We start from the raw sequence: 23,744 nt of genomic DNA on the forward strand, positions 1-23,744 counted from the left end.
CCTTTACTGTAATTAATGCATCCTGCAGATGTTGCTTTATGTGCTTGGGAGAGTTTCAGTCTAGACAGGCTGGCTGCTCAGACGGAGAGGCCCTGCTTTGATCCTTGATTAAAAACTGCGAGCTGTACATTCATCATGCTCTTGTTTCAGGCTCTCTCGAGGGTCCTTGCCTGCTTTACGCTCCTCCTTCCTCCTCCTCCTCCTCTTCGTCTTCGTCCGTCTCTTGCCAAGATTCCTCACTGTCATGAAGGTCGCTCTAACCTCTTATCACCGAAACCACTAAAGGGTAATGGTGTCTCGGGCACTCGGCGGGCCGGGGTGAACACTGTTTGCTCGTGATATTGCGGGTTCGTTATCCGGCCATTATTGTTGCTGTCACTTTGTGTTACTATCTGACAAACCTCAAATGTCATTTAGGATGCATCGAGCAGCGGCCATGTGACCTGCAGAGACATCAACAGGTCTTTGCTTTGACATTTATTGTCCTGTAATCAACACAAATAACATATTTACAAAGAGAAGGTAGTAAATCAGGACAGGAATGTCTGCTGAAGGCCAGAATAATACAATTGCTTGTAACGGACTACAGCTGCGTCCGAAATTCCATACCAACATGCTATTTAGCGCACAAAAACACTTCGCATGAAGCATGTATTGCATACTGTTTCCGGTGAAATATTATGCAAATACTGGAGATAATGCAATGCAGGAAAGGACAGTGTTCATAATGGTGTTTGTAACGTCAAAAAAGCTACAGTTTAAGTCTAAGATTACACTTTTCAAAGTGTCATATATTTTTTTAATTATTTTTAAATTGCAGGTACAGTTGACGTTTGCAACTGGCATCTGAAATGAACTCAGTTTGACTCACATAGCACATTATACAAACATGCAGCACATGGCGCATCACATCGACACAAAGAAAAAAATGAACAAAATTTTGCACGACTTGAGCAAATTGGTTTCTTTCAAAAACGTGGCGAAAAGGCAATGAGCAACTTGCTAAGAAATGTTCCACAAATCACAAGAGATTAGCAGATTTGGAAAATGATTTTCAAAAAGCTAGTAAAAAAAACCATCTTTAGTTATCATAATTACATATAGAAATTATGTTACATATTTATTATAATTTTTAAGCAATTTTTTTCAGTTTACCTTTTGTTTTGTTTTAATTTTGATTAATTTTTCTGTTTTTTGTTGGTTTTTTTATATCTCTTGTTTTTTCCCCCATGTTTTTGAAATAAATCAGGCACATTTACTCCAGTTTCAAAGGGTTAAAAAGCCTTAAATGTGTGTGTCTTACACCTGCAGACACGCTGCGTTAGGGTACAAGATACTGCATGCTGCAAAGACTTAGCAGTATTATTGTCTTTTTAGGAAAAAGGGCAGAAAACTGAGCATTTTGTGCAGGTAAATGCATTCATTGTTTCTTTTTTAGTGTGTCTTGAATACTGAAGGCTTTTCAGCTCTTGTAGCTGACTTGTCTTTTGACACTGGTGGCTCACTTGTTGCTCAAATCTTTATCTGAATTGCCAGTGAGGTGGAGAGGGGATTTGTTCAGTCTTGAAACTCTTGGTCTCCTGACAAGTTTTCCTTCCCGTGCAGAGAGTTTTGAACTCTCAGCAGCGCCTGGCAATCATCGAGTCATCACTGGCATTGATAAACAAAAGCATAAACCCTGCAGAAATACATTATAATCATTCTCTGCACCAGGGGAGGCAGTTTCTCAGCACCTGTAATATAATCTCAATTAAAAATACACAAGTGTTGGTGTTTTATTTTGGCTGCGCGGGGCCTCGTGACCAGTATGTGTCATTAGTTTACACTAAATATAAAGATGAGCCAGGAGTCAACGAGGTCGTCTGAAGGCTGGATGGATGAAAGAGGGATTTATTGACTCCCAACGTTTATTGGTTTGCCTTGTACAAATGTGAAGCCGAGGCGAGTGCAAACAGTGAACGTAATTGAACGGCAGGCGACGTGTCTTGGAGGGGGCCACGTGAGATGACTCAGAATGGGGCGGCGCATTAGTTGCACACATCGGCAGCCTGTGATCAAGTGTGGGCTAACCTTGAACACGGTGTATTTCTGTACAAGACTTTCTTTTGGTTTTCTAATGTGAGCAAAGCTGCCAGAGCTGAACACGATATCATATTTTGATTACCTTGGCAGTATAATGGTATAAGTGATGTGAATGATGATACTGTTTTTAAAGGTTTTCTTCTCAGCCTGCGGTGCCTTGTGATGAGTGCTTGAGGCACACTCAGTGGCTTTACAGCAGTGGATTTTTGGGAGATCTCTAACTGAACTGGACTGCATTTTTAAAGGACCAATCTACATCCTGAGCAGTGATACTCAACTTTAGGCCCACGGGCCAAATCTGGCCCCCGGTAGGGTGCTGGGTGGCCCCTCAGCCATTTCTGAATTTACAATAAGAATAAAGTGACTCACACTAGGAATAGTTTTTGTACTTTTAGTATACATAATGTGCTAGAGTGCATAAAAGTGCATCATGGAAACAGCCTAGGAGCCTACAAATGTCCTAAAATCTGAGAATTATCCTGAAATCCTATACATGACCTAAAAGCCTGGAAATGTCCTAAAATCTTGGAAATGTCCCAACAAAAAACATCCCGAAGTCCTAGAAATGTCCTAAAATCCTATCGTTGTCCTAAAATCTGAGAAATGTCTTAAAATAGAATCAATGTTTGTGGCTGCTGCGACTGGCCCCTGGCCTCTTGTCATTTTGCAAAAGTGGCCCCCGGGCGAAGCAGGCTGAGTGTCCCTGCCCTGCGGTATACGCAATGCTTCGTCTGCCAGTCTTCTTCTCTGCTTCCTCTTCCATTCTTCACTTATTGATTGCTTGTTTTATAAAAATGAATTGAAATGCCCATGCTGCAGACTTTGTGATATTGCAATATCACTGCAAACTCAATACACGGTTCAGCTTAAAGCCCAAGTGGCACTTAACACACCCTTCAAATAAATCCAAACAATTCAAGCACAGAGGGGATTGAGGGGGAGCAGTGGGATTTTGCTTCTGCAGTACCCCGCGAGAGATAACGAGGAGTTTTAAATTGCCCGTCCTGTGAAGAATGTACGGTATGCAGTGGGCGACGGCAGCCCATTACGCACAGAGGACACGGGGTATGTGCTCCTTGTGCAGTGGGCGTTGATTCCCGGCGAGAGACTCAGGCGCTCTCCTGACCCGTCCGGCAACCGGCCCCATCAGTGCTAATTGAGGTGGAGACCAATGGGCGTTTGTCGCTCGGGCATACCAGCAGGGATTAAAGGGATTGGATTCAGTTGCTGAGTGCTGTGGTTTTTAATGCCCCCCACCCCACCCCCCCTCCCTCGCCGTGTCCCTCCTCCCGGCCGTGGAAAGACTGCGGTCTTTGTGACCAGCTCACCCGAGCCAAACCCGACCACCCCTGCCATGTCACGACACCATCTGATTGAGCGTTAATGTAGCACTCCGGCGAGAAGCAGGCTGCTCTGTAAAATTACCGTCTACTGTAAAATAGTGTCTGAGCGTCTCGGTGCGCAGACAAGACTGTTACCTCTCTGTTCATTCGGCCGCCGCCGCGAGATTACCACGACTGCTGGAGAAAATATGAAATTAATAAAATTACACAGCTTTGCCACATTTTCCACGAGAACGAACAAAACTCCTTTGTCTCTGTACCCATCTCATTATTTTCTCCACATCTCCTCTGTAATCATTTTCATGATTATCACCATCAGATACTTGAGGGTGATGAAGCTCTCACATCACAAAAACACTGATATAGCACTATCAAACTTTGTGCAATGGGACTTGAGAATCTGCCGCCTGCTCTAAGATGGTGGTAACCTCATTGTGGTCCCGGGGTCTCAGATGCCGCCCCTGGTCTCTGATGCCTGTGTTAGGCTATAAATGGTGTAAAAACAGCCAGAGGCTGCCCTAAAGGCAAGTAGAGGGATGCATTTGTAACCCGCAGTACCCACGTTTCTTGCACCTGTTGGTTTGTCATCAGGATGGAAGTGTTTTATTGCTCTTGTTGAGGCCTGTCATCATAGATACTGATGTTTGACAGCATATTTTCCCCGAAATATTGCAATTAATAATGTTTTTGTCATTTTACGACCATTATATGCCACTGACGTAATGGTATTATGTCACAATAATGCAGGTACAGACTTTTAAAGTTGACTTTTAATTCTCAAGAACAGTCAGACATTGAAATTGGGACTTAAAAAAAGTAGTTAACTCCACTTCCACTTATTCTGCAAAAAAAGGAGAAGAAAAAAGTAAAGGTAGAAGGCTACAACCAAGTTTTAAAAATGTCAGAAAAACTGTTATTCAAACACCATGTCGACAAAAATATTGAGGACATTCTTATGTAAACAAACAGACAAACAGAGAAATAATTGGTGCCATTTCCACATAATTACGTAATTATCGTTGCAGGTTTACTCTGAACACTGTTGTCTGGCCAAAAAAATGTGTTTGCCCCATCCTGCAGGGAAATTACAAACAGACAAATGTAGCTTTTATGATTTTTTTTAAACCTAAAAAGATGCAGGTGACAGTTATTTATCTGTTTAATGAGCCACCTTGGGGAGAGGAGCCAGGTTTGATTAGAGCTGAAGCCGATCCTGACAGCTTAAAAAAATATGTTGCCTGAACCCAACTTCACCCTGAAGCCATGTCAAATCTTTCAATTTCACTCCCTCCATATCTCTCTGACACACACACACACACACACACACACACACACACACACACACACAGAGTCTAAACTTGACTGCTATTTTCTTGCCTCTTCTTCGACTGCACACCATGTACAGAGTATTTTGAAGACTTATTTCAGACGTAAACTTCCGCTTTTTATCCAATGGATGCAGGAAGGTGTTACAGCACTACTATGATTAGCAGATTTCTACTAACTGGATGCAGTTATTCACACACACTCGTGCTGTATTTAGTTGTGTCTTGAGTCAGTTATGTGGGGGAGGAGTGTCAAATTGCATCAGGAGCAACAACAAGTGTTGCTGGGAAGCCAGGAGGCCAGCTCTGCAGACAGCGTTTTGACCCCTGGCCCCGGCCCTAACTTCCTTATTCAACACTATTCAAAGATCATCACTCACATTTGTTTTTAGCGCTGGTCGCGCATATTCCCACGCAAAACCAGCGCCCCGAACAACCATACATCACCTCAAATCTATTTCATCTCTGGCTGGACGCGGATGATAAGTTGATCCTTAAAACAAATTCCATCATAACGAACAATCCCTGCTCCTGGCAGGCGCACAAAAAAAGCCTTGATGAATGAGTTGTTTACCTACTTCGAGTGCAGGCCCGGCCCGCCAAAATGCCTTTTCATTATGAGGCTCCAGAGCAGAGTGCAGCCAGCCTGCCCTGTGACCAGTCGCAGAGAGGAAACTGGATATTAGTTCCTGTATTCCTCAGCAGTTGTCAGGCAAAATATGCCCGATGGACAGTTCTTGCGTCTGAAATGTCACTCTTTAATGCAGTTATTGACCGATAATAAACTCCCCTGTATTATTTTCCTTTCTTTTCAATTTCCACGCCTCTGTGTCGGTGATCGCCGCGGCCAGAGCCTGCGTGTTTTGTCCCATTCTTGTGATATCTCAAGAACATCATGAGGAAATAGCTACAAATTTGGCACAAACATCTACTTGGACTCAACGATGAACTGATTAGATTTTGGGGGGTAATTAAGCGTGGGGAGTTTTATTGACTTCCTCGACGCGTGATGTGGTTAAGCACGTTGTTTAGACGGCAGCAAGACATCCTGTATACTTTTTGTCCCCACCCAGGCATGATATATTAGGATAATCTACAAGGCAGTGCCACTAACGTTGCGCCATTTGTCACCTAACGTTGTTATCCGACTGTTTAATATTGTCAGTTTACTTAAACTGCTGTGCACGAGTGAGAAACCGGCTTAAACTAACATTACATTCCTCTGTAACAGTGTGTGGCTGCTGCTGTAGTCTGTATAGCATTGAATTTTCTCGCAATTACACAAAAGAAATACCTTTGCTAGTGATAAAATAAATCCAAGTCATAACCATAGTTTGAATTCAATTACCTCAAAGATAAATATAGATTTTTTAGGGACATGACTGCTGTGATATACAGTCAGGGATTTAATTAACATATATGCCACAGGAATCCTTTCGAAAATGAGGTGCAGTATTTTTCTGATCAGACAAATAGGGTCTGTTATGATACTAATAATTATTATTAATGTCATAACACAGCATTGTTTTGGAAATTAGAGTAAATTAAAATATACTGCTAATGCCATTGTTTTTAGGAGAAGATGATTAAATACAATTATTTAAAATTTTAATTACACAAGTTTTTGATATTTATTTTTCTATAAATTATTTTTTTAATTAGTGAAGTAATTAAAAATAATCTTAAGAAGAAAATGATAAATTAATTGTTAGATTTGTCAACTAATCGAAAAAAATAATCGTGAGATAAAAGGTCACGGTGACCTTGTCTGTCTCATTCTTGAGACGAAACATCTCGAGGGACTTTCTTCAAATTTGGCACAAACTTTCGTTGGACTCAGTGATTAGCTAATTAAAATTGTTGTTTATAAGTCAAGGTCAGTGTGACCTTGCATTCATCTAATTCTTGTGAACAAAATCCGAAAAACAACTTCTTCAAATTTGGCGCAAACGTCCACTTGGACTCAAGAACAAACCGATAAGAATTTGGTGGTTTAAGGTCAAAGATCAAGGTCACTGCGACAACACAAATGTATTTATTTCTGCATTTTTTTAAGCTGACTGTCGTCGTGTTTTCGAACCAGAGATCAGTGAAACCAGACACGTGAATCACTTCCCATGTGGCAGAAAAAGGAAAAAGCAAATAAACAGTTGAATCATTGTGGTGTTAAGACAACTGGCCGTGGACACGAGCCAAGTATACATTTATTTATATAAAGACATGATATGTGTTCAAAACTGTGAGGCTAAGATGCAGCCTCTTTGGCAGATGTTGTTTCTCTCTGTGTTGCTGTGAAAACTCAAAGGAACAAAACTGTTTTTCCTGCTTCACAAGCTCAAGGATTCCTAAATTAATCAGACACTTTATCTGTCTCACCAGCCAGCTTTAGTTTTGGAGTAGAGAGGACAAAGCCCCCCAGGGCGTCAGCTGGCTACCTGCCAGAATGACTTAGTCGAAATTTCTCCAACGTTTGGCAGGTGGTTGGTGGTCATTTCCCACCCAGCATGCACCTCACTGGCCCTGGCTGCAGATCAGACCAGAACCATCTCTGCTGCGTGGCTCCGACCTCGTAGCACTCACACTTTGCTAATAAAGAGACATGTGCTGATACACAGGATCTGATGTAGCGCTCTCCGGTAAATTTTGTTTCCACTTTGAAAGTCTGGCCCGTGTTTGAGATGGAAGCGGCGGTGGAGTGAGAGCGTGTCATTTGAGTAAGAAAGTGAATTTGTGCCAGCTCAGGCTACTTAACTGTCTCATAAAAGGAAATGCTGCAGGAGAAATTGCTCATGGTCTCACAGTTGGAGAAATACAGTGTTGAGAAATAATGGGGAAAAAAATGCAGTTTTTCAGTGAAATGCCCGTTTTCATGCAGAAAAGATTCAGACCTCCAAAACCTCAGATGTGTTTCTCAGGATTTTGAAGCAGTCTTTAAAGGGGACATGTCATGCTTTTTCTTGTTTTCTGTCACATATAAATGTTAAATTGTCCGATTTTTATATTAAACATGGCTCAAGTTTCAAATAATGGGGTAAAACGAAATCCCTGTGAGCAAAACCCTCACGTTTCAGACCGTGCTGAATACTTTTTTGAACTTTTTTTCTGCTTTTGAGCTAAATTCAGCTCAAGGCGGACCTCTTTATGTTGGCACTAGGCGTGCTACTGCAAGTGATTACATTACATAGCTTTCACTGCTGCATGAAGCAACACGCTAACATCAGGAAAACTTGTAACGTTGGTTGATAATGTTAATTTCTCTCAGATTTTCAGTCATTTTCCTCTTTTACCATGTCTGTTTGTTTTAGATTTTTATTTTGTAGCTTTTATTTGTCATTTTTTTCAGAGGGATCTTAAAGAGACAGACGCTAAATCGGAGCGTTTTGGTGAAAACAGCCCTATACAAGAAGACAGTATTAGGAAATAGTGTTTTTTGTACATTAAAGCAAGTAAACATGTTTTTTTAGACGCCAAAAATACAGACACAACCCTGAATATTAGTATAAATGTTCCTCTTTAAGAAGGAAAGGATTCAGCTCTCAGAGGGACATAAGAGGTAAAAATGTTGACACATTTGGAGGATTGATGGATGGTTGTCGTGTAGTATTATAAACTCATGATAAGCCTTCACAGACTAAGTCATGACTTCCAGGATTGAATTTCTTCTTCGCATTTTCACTTCTGTTGCTGTCAGTTCACGTACAAGCTTGCAGCTGACAATTTGGCCTTTTTTCAAAGTTTGTTGGTTCCCTAATTTCACACAAAAACAAAGACATAAATATAAAGAAACTTTGAATGACTTGTTTAATTTGGCACATTTCAACGTAACTTAATAACAGCAACCTGTGCAGCTGGTGTCTTAGCTATAATTTGTTTAATTATCCGCGGCGCTGCTGTGAGGTTGCTCAGCGCACACGGTGATTGAACATTTAAGCTCTGGGAGCTTGAATCAATTTCGCGGATATGGTTTCCTTTTTAAAGCTCCAGGTGAACTCGGGCCAGCGGCGCGTTGGCTATTTGTCAGCCTTCGGCTCTATCGCGGCGCATCTCGCTATCAAAGAGGAAAGCATGGCCCTCGGCGTCCAGCTCTCGGTGTCAGGGCCTCCACTGCAACTCTCAGATTCAGGTTCTCAGAATTGCCTCTACCTAACGTGACCTCTTGGCCGCCGTACAAAAGATTGAATTTTCAGAGCCGGCAGCAGATAATCAGTAATCTCCAGTCGCAGCATCTCTGCCAAGTTCACAATCTTCTCCATCTTCATATTACACTCTCTAGTGAGTCACGTCCTCTGTTTGCCGTCTAATTGTTCTTTAAAAAAATCCCGTCTAATTGCCTAATCAGACTGTTCTGTGCTTCTTGCATCCTTACTGTGGATTCTTGTAAGTTTGGGAGCTTAATCACAGCGAGAAGAGCATCAGCTATATGCCCGAAATGTAAAAATTTAAAATGTCAGAGTGAATTTTCAGAGCCACCAGGCAGCGAGCGAGGGGTGAGGAGGGGGTGAGGAGGGGGTGAGGGGCAGTTTTTCAAAAAAAACAAAAAAAGCCCCAGTGGATTGGGAAGTGGGTCGGGTGTTTAGACGTTTTGCAGGGGAGGCATTGCTGAAATGTCCGCAGCTAAAGTAGGTCGCGGTTAACCTTGATAAATCTCCTGTATGACTGGAAGGGAGAAAAGGAGCCTCTATAAAACGCTTTGTGGTCATTTCTTTTTAACGAGAAGAAAGGAAATTGTGTAGGTGGAAAAACATGTATTCTTTAAGGAGTGATTTGACTGATTGCATTTCTGCTGGGAGACTTTTTTTTCCCGCTTTTGTGCAAATATTCATCTTGATGAAGTAAAAGACAGTCAGAGCTTTGCTTTTGAGGGAGGCGATAAATTAAACATCACAAACACGCTTTGGTTTATTGTCGGAGTGGCCTCACAGTGTCGCGTTTCTTACATTTGAAGTTTAAATGGATGTTTTTCTTCGCCCATTTACCCTGCGTGAGCTGACCTTCCAGGCGGGCCTCACAATCAGCAAATATCAATTAATTAGTCACGTTGATTGAGAATAAATAGCTTTTAGTCCTTCATTTTCCTCTTTTGTTTCATTGTTTTATTTTGACACGGACATTTTCCTTTAGCGCCTGATGATTTGAATATATGTTAAAAGCGTCACCACTGAGAAAACGACCTTGCATTTCCAGCAAAGTCGCCTAACGCCGTCTCTCTTTCCACATTTTTCTCTCCAACAAACCTCATTACAACAAACAAAGTGAGCTTGTGCCACATGTTTGACATTTCCATGCGTGAAATATCTCCCAGAGACAAAGAGCCCTCTCTCTTTATTGCCTGGATGTGTGCTTGTGGGTGGAAGCCCTATTGTATGTCCTTGCACAATCGCTCGTGTAGGCTCTGCACTCGCTGACATTATCCGCTTTAGTGAACTCTGAGCTGCGACTTAGTCAGAAGATTGATTTCTCTGCTTTATATCCTTCATATCCGCCATACTGCCGGGCAGCTCTTGCCCACCTTTGGCACACGGCGCTATAGGCAGCCGGCCCCGTATTGTCACCTCGTTTTCAGAGAAGTGATTGATTTGAGCTCTTAACGGCTGTATTTACAACGGAGAACTCTATTTGCAGTTCACATGGCTCGCAGCTCTTTCTCACAGTGTAATACCTGAACGGAGGCGTTATCAATAGAGCTGTTGCATGCCTTGGCCGAATGGAAAAAAGATTGACAGGCTTTTTGTCGTGCTTTTTAAATTTGAGTCATGCCATCTTTAGGAGAGCGTCAGTTTAATGTCACCTTACATACATTTAAGTTTGTCTCAGTGGAAATTGAAAGGGCACCGCTCAGTTTCAGACAACAGGTTCATTCAGTGCCTCGCACGAAGCATGGTGGAAAAAAAAAGAAGATTTTTTTAAAAACCAACTCATCTCACTGAAAAAGCAAACTTTCCTGTCACTGCAGAGGATCAAACGTAGCATATCTAACATTTGCTATTTCCTGCTTTTCAGATGTGAGGATTTCACGCTTCTTTTGTTGTTTTTTTCATAAATAATTAAACATTTTTGGATTTCGGACCCAATAAAAACTTCCTCAGTCACTGATATTATTACCTGTCATTTTAATGTTCACTTATTAATAAAAATAAGACATATTTAATAGCATTTAATTTCCATTTCTTGATAATAAATTAACAGAAGAAGCTTATGGATGATGGATTTATATCCAAATAGCTACAGAAGCTCACGTTAATGTGGCTAAATAAACTGTTGTATCAGTAACACTTCATTTGTATAATACTTTTCATACAGACAACCCTGAAAGAGGCAGGTTAAACCTATCAATGGAAAGATAAAAATGATAAGTAAATAATAATAAATAAAATATCCTAAACAGCAGTTAAGAGACAAATAAAAAGATTGAAAATAAATAAATTTGTTAAAAATAATAAAATGGTATACCAATTTTAAAATATACCACTATTGTCATATTTTTAGAGGAGATAATTAAATAGAATTATTTAAATATTAATGAGGCAAATTTTAGGGTAAATACAGTTTTAGATTAATTGATCAATGAAAAATAATCTCAAGAATAATCAATAAATTAGACATTAATTTAGAAGACTTATCGAAAAAATTATTGGTAGATTAATGGAGAAAAGAATAAATAAGCCCTACATCTAGCAATTAAGGTGCATTATTCCCCCCTCGCTCAGTGTCCAGGTGGTTTAATTCTCATAATATAATAACATGAAGTGATGGTTATATTTCTATTGAGGAAAAAAAGAAATTGAGATAATTATCGATGTGTTTCTGTCACTCAGCCGAACGTTAGTGAGCGAAAGTCTCCTAATGAGTGGGCTCTACATGTTTGAGAAACAAACGCATCTCAAACTCTATCATGTATTTATGGCTCATTTTTAGTCACTTTCTCCTGTTTTTATTTATCCTGCTTCAGTTCCTCGGCAGCACAAACACACCGTATGTGTTTTCACCTGTTTTCTGTGCACGGCACGCTCATTATCATGAGTTGCATGTAATGAAGTTGATACAGGAACTGGAGCTTATCCTTCCTGCCGCACTCATTGTAAATCACTCCTGACTAAAATGGAAATGCGTATGGCGAGCACCTCCATGTAGCGTCCACGGGGATCAGCGCTAGCATGGCTAATGCTGTTACACCAGAAGTGGCTAATGAGCTAACCTTCCGCTTTACCTCCGCATACCTCTCCATAATTATCGCCTTCAGCTCCCACGAGGGCCAGCTGAGGGAGCGATGCATTCATTGCCATCCAGGAAGGATAGAAACAATAGACACTTAAAGTGCTGAAGAGCCTGATGGAGTGGCTGAATTTACCAAACACGGCCAGGGATGTTGCACTCCATTTTTTAGACAGAGCCGCCGCATGCATCATGTTATAGCTGCAGAGCGGGTTATTTGAGGACAATGTGTTCCAGAGAAATCATCAAACCTGTTTCCTTATCTTCTGTTGCTTTAAGGTGATCTGTGGTTGGAGGAAAACAACACCCCAAAGGCATGATGGGATATCTAAAAGCTCATGCCAAGCACTTGAGTCCAGTGCAGTATTTATTGTTTTCATTATTCTCTGAAGGATGTTTCTTTTGTTAGTTGTTTGTCATGCAGACTTTTGGTTCTGACAGGAAGCCCTGCCTTTTCAACAGCTCTCCTTCACACCTAATCCCCGCTGCAGAGTGAGTCTCTTTGCTCAAGGGCATCTTGGCTGAAGTTTGTGACAGAAAAACAAGTTAACCCTTTTAAAAGTTGGCAAAATCATGGGAAGAAGGCAATGAGCAATAAGAGAAGAAATAACACAAAAACTAGCAAGACATTTTTTGAAAAATTACAAGAAAATTACCAGAAAAATTAAATAATACAATTTTAAAAACCCAATAAAAAACAACAGAAAAGAAAGCAAAAAGACTTAAAAAGGTACATAAAAATTATAACAATACTGTAACTTAATTTCAGTATATAATTATGGGAATTATAAATATAGTCCCCCCCCCAACTTAAAAAAAAAAATTTTCTAAATCTAATGATTTCATGCAATTTGTGGAACATTTCTTACCAAGTTGCTCTTTTTTCCTATGTTTTTGAAAGAAAGTGCAACATTGCCTCAGGGTTCAAAGATTTAAATATTTGTAAAAGGCGAAATAAGAAATTACTCAAAAATCAGCAAGCAATTAGTAAAAAAAAAGTGCAAGAAAATTACCTCAGTCATTTCTTTAAAGAAAAAAGAGAAAATTAAAAAGCAAAACAAGGCCAACAAGACTTTGAAATTTGCTAAAAAAAAAACAAAAACGAGTTTAGTTTTGGAACGTAATTTTAAATATACAATCATGATAATTATAAAATGTTTTTCCCCCGCTTTTTTGCCTTTATTTCCCTAGCCATTTTTCTCTAGCTATAATTTTTTTTTCTCAATCTACTGATTTCGTGTAATATGTGTATAATTTCATACCAAATTGCTTGTCTTTTTTCCCATGTTTTTGAAAGAAATTATACCAATTTGCTCTGGGTTTAAGTGATTTAATACTTTTGAGAGGCATGTGAATACCCCAGGTCTCACCCCTCGATTTTGCCCCCAGTTGTTGTGAAATATGTTTTTTATTTGATTAAAGTAAATCTAAAATTAAGAACACACCTTAAAGGAGTGAAATAAAAACCACATGAACCAAACGTGCTATAAAGTCATCTTCTTTGTGCCGTTATTTATGCTTATATGCACAAACTCACATTTTCAACACGCTGATGTAATTCATCTTTGTGCGTCTGCTTTTCTTTGCTTTTCAACACACGACTCTCCACTCATTCATCAGTCCAGACTGTCTCTCTGCTCTCGGCAGCAGTTCACAGTTGCACCTGTTGCTGTGAAATAGTTTGGGGCTTCACGGGAAATGGATTTGACGAGAGAGAAAATGCCGTCAGCGCTGCTAAGAGGCAGAGTGACCTCGCCTGCCAGTGAAGTAGCCACTCTCCGCTCTCTTCCATCTGCAGCTGTTAATGCCGTTGAAAAGAGACCTGCGGCGCTTCCAAGGCCCGGGTTGGCATTAACTGGCTTTACTTAAGCAGCCATTTTATTGAAAAATAGATGATCCTCCTAAAGGTAACCTCCATTACGCAAGCTAAGCCCTAATTTCGGGAAGCAACTGTGACTGGAGACAGGGTCAGGGCGGACAGGACGCTTCTCTCTGGCAGAGGAGAGTGCATGATGATCACATAAACTGCAGCATTATTCTTTATTTGTCCGGCACTTTTCCATTAAATTACGAAGCATTTTTGAGACATTTAAAGCAGTAATACAAAAAAGACGGCAAGGTCAAGAGTGCAAATTCCTCTGCACAGGAGGGTTTTCTCAAGTGTTTTCATGACGAGCCCTAAATAGAAGCACGAAGTGGATCCTAAAACTCATTAATCAGACATTAGAATCAACAATGCACAATTTCAAGGCAACAAAAACACATTTTAATACTTAAATGTTCTAAAATCCTAGAAATGCCCTAATATCTGAAAATCTTAAAATCCTAGACACATGTCGGGGCTGCTGTGATTGGCCCCTGGCCTCCTGTCATTTTGCAAAAGTGGCCCTCAGACAAAGCATGTTGAGTGTCCCTGCAGTAGATCTTAAATAGACACATTACAGACCCTAAAAACGAGATTAACTGAGCGTTATAGACATGTTGCATGATAAAGGTTGCAGGTCTAAGATCATTGTGTGACTTTAAAAACTTGTTTTGACCTTTATCTGCAGCCTCAGGAAGTTCGTAACCGTTTGACACATGCACGGCCCTCCTTTTTTTCAGAGTTTGATGATGTGTTTTTCACACAAACACGTCACATTTGCACAATAGAGAGGAGTAAACTGGCTGTTAAGTGTGACTTTCAGCAGAAACGTGTAAGTGTAAAGGCAGAAAAATGATCACCTTGATAAGTGCGGGGAAAATCAAACGGCTTCGAGATGCTGTTTCTCGGGTCAAGGGCTGATATTTGTTGCGGCTTTGAGCAATGGATCATGAATCTGGATCACTGAAACATGTCTTAAAAGAGTAAAAAAATGCTTATTGTACCTTTGGGAGCACAAACAAAACACTAAGTAGGAAGCAATCTTGGTTTCCTGTGTGTCTGTAGCGTTTGGCTCGCAGCGCCTGGAAGCGAGGGAGCGAGCGGAGGCTGACTATCTTCAGTCTTGTCAGCAGTCTAAACTGGACTAACTCTCTGACAGGTGATGAGAGGCGGCAGCAGCAACGCTAAACTGACAAGCTGTCATGCAGTATTTTTCCCTGGATATCGGTTTGCGAAAACCTGCTGCCTGCGTTCATCCGGCAGGAAATCAGAGTCCCCTTTATTTTGGCGGGGAGCAGAGTCGATTGGCTCACTTGAGTTGAGCAGGATTTCGGTTTCTCTGCTTTGTGTTCCTCTATAACCTTATTTTCTCCGTCACGCATGGATGGTTTTTTATTGCTCATCTTAAAAAAGCTTTCATTTTTCATTAGAGTATTGACTCTAAAGCACTTGGGAGCTCTGATAAAAAGTACCACAGGAGTGAAATTTATTATTACTAAATGTTTGACGACTTCACCGTGTCACGTACTTCGATGCTGTAAAGAAATGTCCTTCCACCAGTTATTGAAACAAAACTAAATTATCTTCTTTGATAGTGGCGGTGTAGAAATATATAACCTTTTCATCTCCCAGCAACTGCGCCTTGTAAATCTTCAAATTACAAAGGCTGCTTTCACAAGTTTTTATGGGTTTGCCGGGCAAAATGTTTGATAGAGAAATTGATATTTTTAACCTTTTATCTCCTTCGCAAAAAGTCACACATATCTGTCTTTTTTTTAAACACTGTCTCTATTGGGGTTTTTAATTAGAAGATTACATGAATAAAATAGTCCTGGCAGCAAATATAGTATACCATAAAATGAAAAGTTTTTTGTTTTTAGAAAACTGGTCCTAAAGACAATTCCTCATGGCGTTAAAAAGGTTTTAAAAAGTCTATCTTGCCTGAAGCTGCAGAAACTCTGCATAACAACACTTAATATTCTCATTATTCATATCTCTCCTCCGAAAAATAAATTAATGGCTGCTGTCTTTGTCCTCTTCAGGGGCCATCCTGGGACGCTCGGAGACGCAGGAATGCGCCTACTACAACTCCAGCTGGGAAAAGGAGCGCACCAACCGCAGCGGCATCGAGCCGTGCTATGGAGAGAAAGACAAGCGGCGGCACTGCTTCGCCACGTGGAAGAACGTGTCGGGCACCGTGGAGGTCGTCAAGCAAGGCTGCTGGCTGGACGACGTCAACTGCTACGACAGGTACGCAGGAAACGGAAAAAGTAGGGCTATTGGGAGATCTTTTAAACGTTTTTAAAGGCCTTAAAACAAAGCATACGCTGAGGATGCGCCGATTTATTGGCCGAATATCGGTGTTGGCCAGAATTCAACTTGTTGATAGATAACGTGGCAGTGGCTGATTTTTTTTTCTCTTGTTTTGACTTAATTTCGTGCTGAGCTCCAGATTAACGGCTCCTTATATAAACTATAGAAAGCGTTGAGGACAAACTGATCTTCCCTTGGATCATTGCAAAGGCCGGCTTATCTTTGCCACATTGTTCATTTCTGCAGAGAATATCTTGATTTTTGCATTCAGTTCCTCAAAAGTTCGACATTTGGCTTCAGGTGACCTGCAGATACCCTCTGCAGTACACAAACATATCAAATCTGCTATTTTAATGGAAGTATGTCGTATCACTTCCACATACTGAAGTGAAAAACATTGTAATTAAGGGCCAGTTTAATAAATCAAATTTTGTCCTCGAGCAAAAGCAAATTTTGGCACTTTAATTTTAATTATAGTACAAAAAAAACCCTGTATGCTTATTTCAAGCTTCTCAGCACCAGCACATGATGAGGAGGGCTCGACTTCAAATCACCTTGAGCACAGTTTTGTTCCTCGGCTTGCTTCCCCCGTCTGAATGACTGGCACAAGGCAGCATTTTTAATTAGCAGGCACGGGGAATTGAAATTGCTGTGTGGATCTCCACTGAAAATGCATCCAGCCAAACTCCAGAACAGCAAACAGATATTAATGCGTGGTATTATTATAGTTCCTTCCTCGCTGGAACATCAACCTGGCACCAGATGCTGGTTTGAGCCGGTTCTGCTTGTGTTTTCCTTTGATTCCTGAGCGATAAAGTTGCTGTAGATTCTGCAGCCCGCACAGTTTGGGTACCTCTGCTCAGACGGCGCCGCCTCGCCTCCCTGGAGAGTCCAGAGCAAGTCGAGGGCGGCTGCCACTTCCTTTGGCTTTTATCTGATGACTGTGTGAGTGTGAAAGAGAGAGTGTGTGATTGTTTGCATGTGTGTGTATTGGCGTGTGTAGGAGTTATTTTATAAATGTTTTTCTTTCATGTCTTCTGCGGCAGAGAGAGGGAATGGAGAGGAAGGAGAAGAGCGTCTGCGAGTGTGTCCAAATGTGTGTGTTGATGTTTTTTGGAAAACATGCCTTCTGCAGAGAGTGCACATGCATATGATGATTTCTGCGTGCACATGTGTGTGTGTGTGTGTGTGTGTGTGTGTGTGTGTGTGCGCACTCACTCGCACTTAAATAAAATAAATTGCTCCCATGTCCTCTGCTGGGAAGAGGAGGAGAGAGATTTGTGAGTTTTTAATTTCCACCTCCGTGTCCTCTGCAGTAACGAGTGCGTGGAGAGGAAGGAGAGTCCAGACGTTTTCTTCTGCTGCTGTGAAGGCAACATGTGCAACGAGAGGTTCCTGTACGCCCCTGAAGTGACCACGCCGGGCGACCAGCACCATTCGACCGCCTACAGTATGTACAGTCTAATATGCACACAGCAGTCTTCTACTGAAAACATAACGTTGAGTGTTTGCAGCAGGTTTGTGCTGCAGCCACACCTACAGTTGATTTACAGAGTTGCAAAGTCAACTTTCTTATATTATCTGTGTGTTCAGGTTTACGCCATTCAGCAAGTAAAGCAGGAGGTATGAGCAAAACACTCCCGCAGGAGTGGGAAAAAGTATTTGTTGAGTATTTCTATACTTATCTTTATTCTACCATCAAAACATTGACACAACAGCCAGGCTTTTACTTTGAAGAGGTAGTCCTCCACAGAGTGTAATGTAAGGCACTTGTGCTCTGGATATTTGCCAGGTATTGAACTTTCATGTGATCAGGTCTTTTGCCTTATTTGGTGCAAACCAGAGTCGTGTTTGTGGTGTTCTCACCTCATCTAAATGTAGGGACGGGGATCACAGATCATTTTTATTGATACTGATACCATTATCGAGACTCCTTTCTGCTCTTATGATACCACTATTGATACTTTTCTGTTATTTGATGCACATTGTTGATGCGTTTGGCCCTGGAGGTTGTGTTCTCCTTCGCTGAGTTTAAGTACCTGTTTGCTGGCAGTTCAGTTGTATTCAAAAACCTCAAAAACATTCAGTGTATGCAGACCAATGATTGGATTTAAATGACGTGACTCGACACGAGTGTAAAGTTACATTATCGGACCCATGGGACTCGACAGCAGAATCAATAAGCTCAAACATTATCGATTTACGGGCTTTGAAAAAAGCAGAACAAGGTCCTCAATAGAACCGGGTTTCGGGCGTCACATTCAGCACTCTAGTATTGTGGTATGTAATTTATTAAAGGTTATTGAGGTAATATTAGGCTGCAAAGTCTTCAATACTAACGTCCTCTTTAACAATTTTCTGGATACTAAGAAAAGATGACAAATGTTGTAACAGTGTTGGATTCTCCATTCTCTGAACCCATGTCCCCCCAGTTTCCTGTTTGTTTCTTTGCACACATACAACAGTAACGAGTCTTTAATATCCATTTTCATGAGCTGGAGCGCCACTTTGTACAGAAGATTATCGTTCATCAGTGTGGGTGCTCATATGGTTGTAGTTATCATTTTTGTTGTGGAAGACTTTATGCAGGTATGACTATGTGAAATGCAAACTGATTTCACTCCCCTGAGCTCATAATATTTTGCAGAGGAAATTCTGGCGTCCTTGCACTCCTCACTTTACAGCTAAATTGTCCAACAGGCTCGTCTGTCTCTTCCTATTCCTTTAAATTTGACTCTCTGAAACCTGCAGACACCCTGTAGAGAAAAACTCTTTGACAAACCGCCTGAGTGTCCCATGATGCAGCTGGTGCAACCCCATCGGCCCTTCCCCCCACTTCCCCTTCCCTCCCTCCCTTTCACCCCAGCCCCGAGGACGACAGTGGCGGTTGGCGTCCGAGCGTCGGCGCTTCTGACAGCACTGCCGAATCAGACTGTCACACCTTGTGATGGGAGGACAGGCTGAGCCAGCAGGCGTCACCCAGCGACTCCTGCAGGGGTCGAACACAGTTCAGAGCTCTGCTATTTTTGGCAGGCGGATTACGTTATGTCACGAGATGGATTTGCTAATCCTGCTGTGTGTGTGTGTGTGCGTGCATGTGTGTGTGTGTGTGTGTTTGTGCATGCGTACATTGATATGATTCCTAAGCACAGTAAGCTGTAAGCAGGGATGGTGCTTCACTTAGAGATGATGTAGCACAATGTCAGGCCAATCAGACATGCTGCTTTCTGTCTTTTTGCTTTTATGTTTTCACCTTGACGACATCCATCATTATATAAACATTAAATAAGCCAGTTAAAAGTCCTATCATGTAATTTTTCTTATTTTTTCCACTATTTTCTCTGTTTCTCTCCCCACAGCCACCTCCAACCCATTTTCCCCGAAGCCCCAGCTCTTCAGCACTCTGCTCTACTCGCTGGTTCCCATCATAGGCCTCGCCGCCGTCGTCCTCTTCTCTTTCTGGATGTGGAGGCACCACAAACTGGCCTACCCGGCGGCCCTCGTCCCCACACATGTAAGTCCTACCACTGTAAAAAGTTAACACCACATAACTCTTTTAAAGCTCCAAAAGTCCAGTCCATGATCACTTGTTCTGTCCTCATCTTTGGTCCACAACGCTCATCGCTGCAGTGTGTTTCCAGAGGTCACTTGTCAATCAAACGGTGTGGCAGGGACTGTGGTGTCCTCTTTCTTCCAGAGTTGCTGCTGATGCAGTTAGAGTTTCTCTTTTTGTCAGCGGTGGCTGCCGCGTCCCACTTCGTCTGTTAATTGCAAACAAAAGGGAAATGTAAAACGCACCAGTTTCTGCGTTGCAAATGATTTCTTTCTTAGAAGTGCAATCACAAAAGCTTTGAAATAAACATGGGGAGGACCAACAGGGCTCCTGCTGGCATTGACTTAATTAATCTAAAAATAAGGCCTTAATTGTCTTAAATCAATCTATTAAAAATCGGAAGTAGGATTTTATGATTTTTTTTAATGTTGCATATTAAAAACAGTCTATTATAATGTCTCAGTGCCAGCAATAGCTGAAGCTGCAGGCATCATGTGTTTGAGCTCTTGAATGCCATATCTGAAGAACGTGTGAAGGGAATTTATTCAAATTTGGCTCAAACTTCGAGTCAAGGATGAAGCGATTGGATTATGGTGTTCAAAGGTCAAAGTCACTGCGACCTTGCACCCGTCTCATAACCGGCAACTCTCTGAAGAAGGTTTGAGGGAGTTTCTTCAAACTCGGCACTTAGTCACTTAGACTCAAGAATGAACTGATAAGAATTTGGTGGTCAAAGGTCACTTTGGTTTCACCGAGCGTGTTCATAGCCATATCTCAGGAGTGCATATGCCAATTATGACACAATTTTACACAAATGTGTAAAGAGATATTTTTTCATATCCAAAAGGTCAGAGGTCAGGTCTAGTATAATGTCATATATTCTGCAAAAAAACACTTTTTGGACCATTTTTCAGCACTGTAACAAAAACTCTGCTGCTGGGGTAACGTGTGGAGAGCACCAATGTTTTCACAGACATGAAAGTGAACTTTAAGTGGAACTTGACAGGTTTGCAGAGGCATATAACTGCAAGGAGGTAGTTCGAGTTTAAAAAACATTTCCTGAATACTTCTCACATTAGTGTCACGCAGGTCATGATAGCGGAAAAAATGACACTTGTTTTTTGTTTCTACTTGAGAAACACAAAATTTCCAAGAAATGTGCCAACAAATGGTATTTCCATGATGTTTTCTAACCTTGACTCCGCTGTGAGATAAAAGACAAAACAATGCAGGGCTTAGATTACAAATAACATTCAGCCAAAATTGTCTCCATGTGTTTTGATAATTGTGTGTGGTCTTAAATTTCATTCCAAGCAGTATTAAAAAGTCTTAAACTTACCTTAAGCTGCAGGAACAGTGAAGAGCAGTGCAGAAAATACAGGTTTAAAATCTAAAAATAACTGCGGAAAATGTCTGGCTCTGCTCTGGTTGATTTTGTTGATATTTATGAGTCGACGCTCATTAGCTGCTCCTGTAAAAAGAGGACTTTCATTGTTGGAGGTTTGCAGCGTGATACAGTAAAAGCGCTGCCTCCTCTACTTAACCAACCTTCAACTTTCCCACTGATCTGGTTCCTCAGTGGGCTGAAACGGCCTTGGCCTTTCCTGCCCGCGCTGCACAGGGACACAGCCACGGTCAGCTCCAACAGACGAGCTGTGCTGCGAGTTTACGTCGGGATAATTGCTTTTTCTTCTTTCAAAGTTGCATAGAAGGATAAGAGGAGTCCTGATTCTGTCGGTTTCTTTTTCATTGAGTCTAAGACTTGCTTTCAAGGCAGCAGCACGGAGTTTGGATGGCTCATATTGTGTCAGAGAGGCTTTTAATCAAGGTTGAAATTATTGCAAAATAGAGCTTAGGCTCACATCTGATCACACACCCGTTCACCTTTCATTTCTCTTCACTTATTCACGCAGTTTTTTTTTTTCGATTCTGAATGCCATCAGGTTTTTTCCATCGCTGCATCGTTTGGGGGAAAAAAAAACTCTTATCTATACTTTTGATCATTTTCATGTCTTCACTTGAACCGGCCAGTTTCATCACGTTTTGTAAGCCAAATCTCCGTTTCTCTCACGACTGAGAATAAAGCAGTTTTTCCTGAGTTTCCTGATTCATTTAGTTGTTTTTTTTTTTTATTATGATTTCTCGGCGGTTTTAACCCGACAGCAGCGGAGCGATGTGCTGTGCTGCTCGGCAGCAGGGGAAAAAGAAAACCCATGCAGAGCTTCCACCGTATGGAAGAGGAGTCAGGGGCCTCTGCATTATTGATGAGGCTTTATATAGGCAAACAAAACTAAACACAGAGACGCTCGCAGCTCTGCCTCGGAGGATGGCGGCGGCTGTGGTGGTGGTGGGTGGGGAGTGCGGGGGAGGGAGCGCACAGAGACATGCAATTCTTTCAACTTAGTTATTGTATTTGCACAGTGCTAAAGCATAGCTGGGAAGAGATAAAAAGACAGTGACACAATACAATCAGGAAACAAATGCTAATGTGCGTCGGGAAAAACAACACCGCTAAGAGGCTTATGAAACATCTTACCTGCAAAATGAATAAATAAACAACATAAAACAAAACAAGATCACGACCCAAGAAGTGTGGATCAGATAACTAATGATGATTCAGTGGGAAAAAAAAACCAACAACTAAAATATTCATAAAATCACAAGGGGGAGAAAATCAAATAGCCAGGATGGAACAAATGAAGTCATGCCGGATGTGTATAATCGTGTGTGCGTGTGCAGAAGTATTTAATGCATGAATGAGTAGGTGTACAAGGACAGGAGGAGGAAAGGAGGTCACTCGTACAAGAATGTGTTTAAAAGTCAGCTCCTATGCTTTTCTGGAAGGAGGTGAAGCAGTAAACCCTTTCCGCCGCCTGCCACTTGAAGGAGGCTAAAACAAACATGTCATCAGCTGCTTGTTTTGTAATTGATTAAACCAGCCATCGAGAGATGGATGCAGCGGGAGGGGAGATGTGGAGGGATTTATTTCTATCTTCTTCTTTTTGGGGGGGATTGGTTGTTGTTGAGGAATGAGTTTTTGTGTCGCACCACGGGCTGTATTAAAAAAAGCAGAGGTGACTCCGACAATCAGTCAAACGGCTCACTCTCGCAAAGTCACGGAGGACGGCTCCGAGCGACTCTTACACGGCTGAGAGTAAAAAGACACACTCGTCTGTTTCAGGATTAGGCCGTGAAACACCTGCCTGATGAAATGTTTAGAAGATATCTGACATTTGAAAAATAAGCCTTTTCCCAAAAAGTACTAAAAAATCGTTATAATGGGGCCATCACGGTGATTAAAGTCCGAACTGCGCGATTTGCTGCATTTTTGTTTTTGCAAATAATTTAATTTATCCAGATTTTTTGTGCTTTTTAAACAAGCTTTATTATGGCTATTAAAGATGCAACAATTAGCCCATAAATCGATTGGTTCATCAGTAGAAACTTAATCACAACTTTTTTAATCATTGATTAAATGTTATGTCATTTTTAAAGCCAAAATTTCAACATTTGATAGGTCTAGCTTCTTGTATTAGAGAATTTTTTGCTTCTTTTTCTTGTTTAATAGTTAACGAAGAGTCTTTGAGGGATTTCTAAATAGATTTAAAAAGTTTTGACAATTTTTAAATATTTTTACACATTTTATAGACTGAAGGATTGATCATTTAAGGGTTAAAATAATCTGCAGATTATTTGAGAATGAAAAAGATTGTTAGTTGCAGCCCTGTGAGGTATATTTTTGCACATTAAATGACAAAGATGATGGTTTTTAAATGAATTAAATACTTGTTCTTTGTTAGATGCACAAGGCTGAGGGGCAATAAGGGTCAAGCGCACTTTTTTTTTCTACAATTTTTATTTTTATTTATTGTTTATTTAAAATAAAAAACACCCCTATCTTTGTGTTCTATAATTACAGCGTAAAGAGCTGAAAAGATGAATAACTCTATAGAAGTATATTACTAAAAATGCCTGTTTAACCTGCTGCTGTTAAATGAGTTTTAAAAAAGTAAGAAAAACATAAATAAATAAATGAGAGGGAGAGAGATCCA

The 23,744-nt window shown here is 41.0% G+C and overlaps 1 protein-coding gene across 1 annotated transcript in view; it reads left to right on the forward strand.

The window, feature by feature from the left end:
* Nucleotides 1-23,744, forward strand: part of LOC121963066 (activin receptor type-2A-like) — a 49,567-nt gene that overhangs the window by 12,333 nt on the left and 13,490 nt on the right. Inside the window, exons 2-4 of the mRNA XM_042513436.1 lie at nt 15,869-16,076; nt 17,456-17,589; nt 19,499-19,653. Coding sequence (XP_042369370.1) covers nt 15,869-16,076; nt 17,456-17,589; nt 19,499-19,653 — 497 coding nt within the window. The remainder of the gene's footprint in view (nt 1-15,868; nt 16,077-17,455; nt 17,590-19,498; nt 19,654-23,744) is intronic.

This window comes from Plectropomus leopardus, chromosome 24 (assembly GCF_008729295.1).
Source record: "Plectropomus leopardus isolate mb chromosome 24, YSFRI_Pleo_2.0, whole genome shotgun sequence".
NCBI classification, from domain to species: domain Eukaryota; kingdom Metazoa; phylum Chordata; class Actinopteri; order Perciformes; family Serranidae; genus Plectropomus; species Plectropomus leopardus.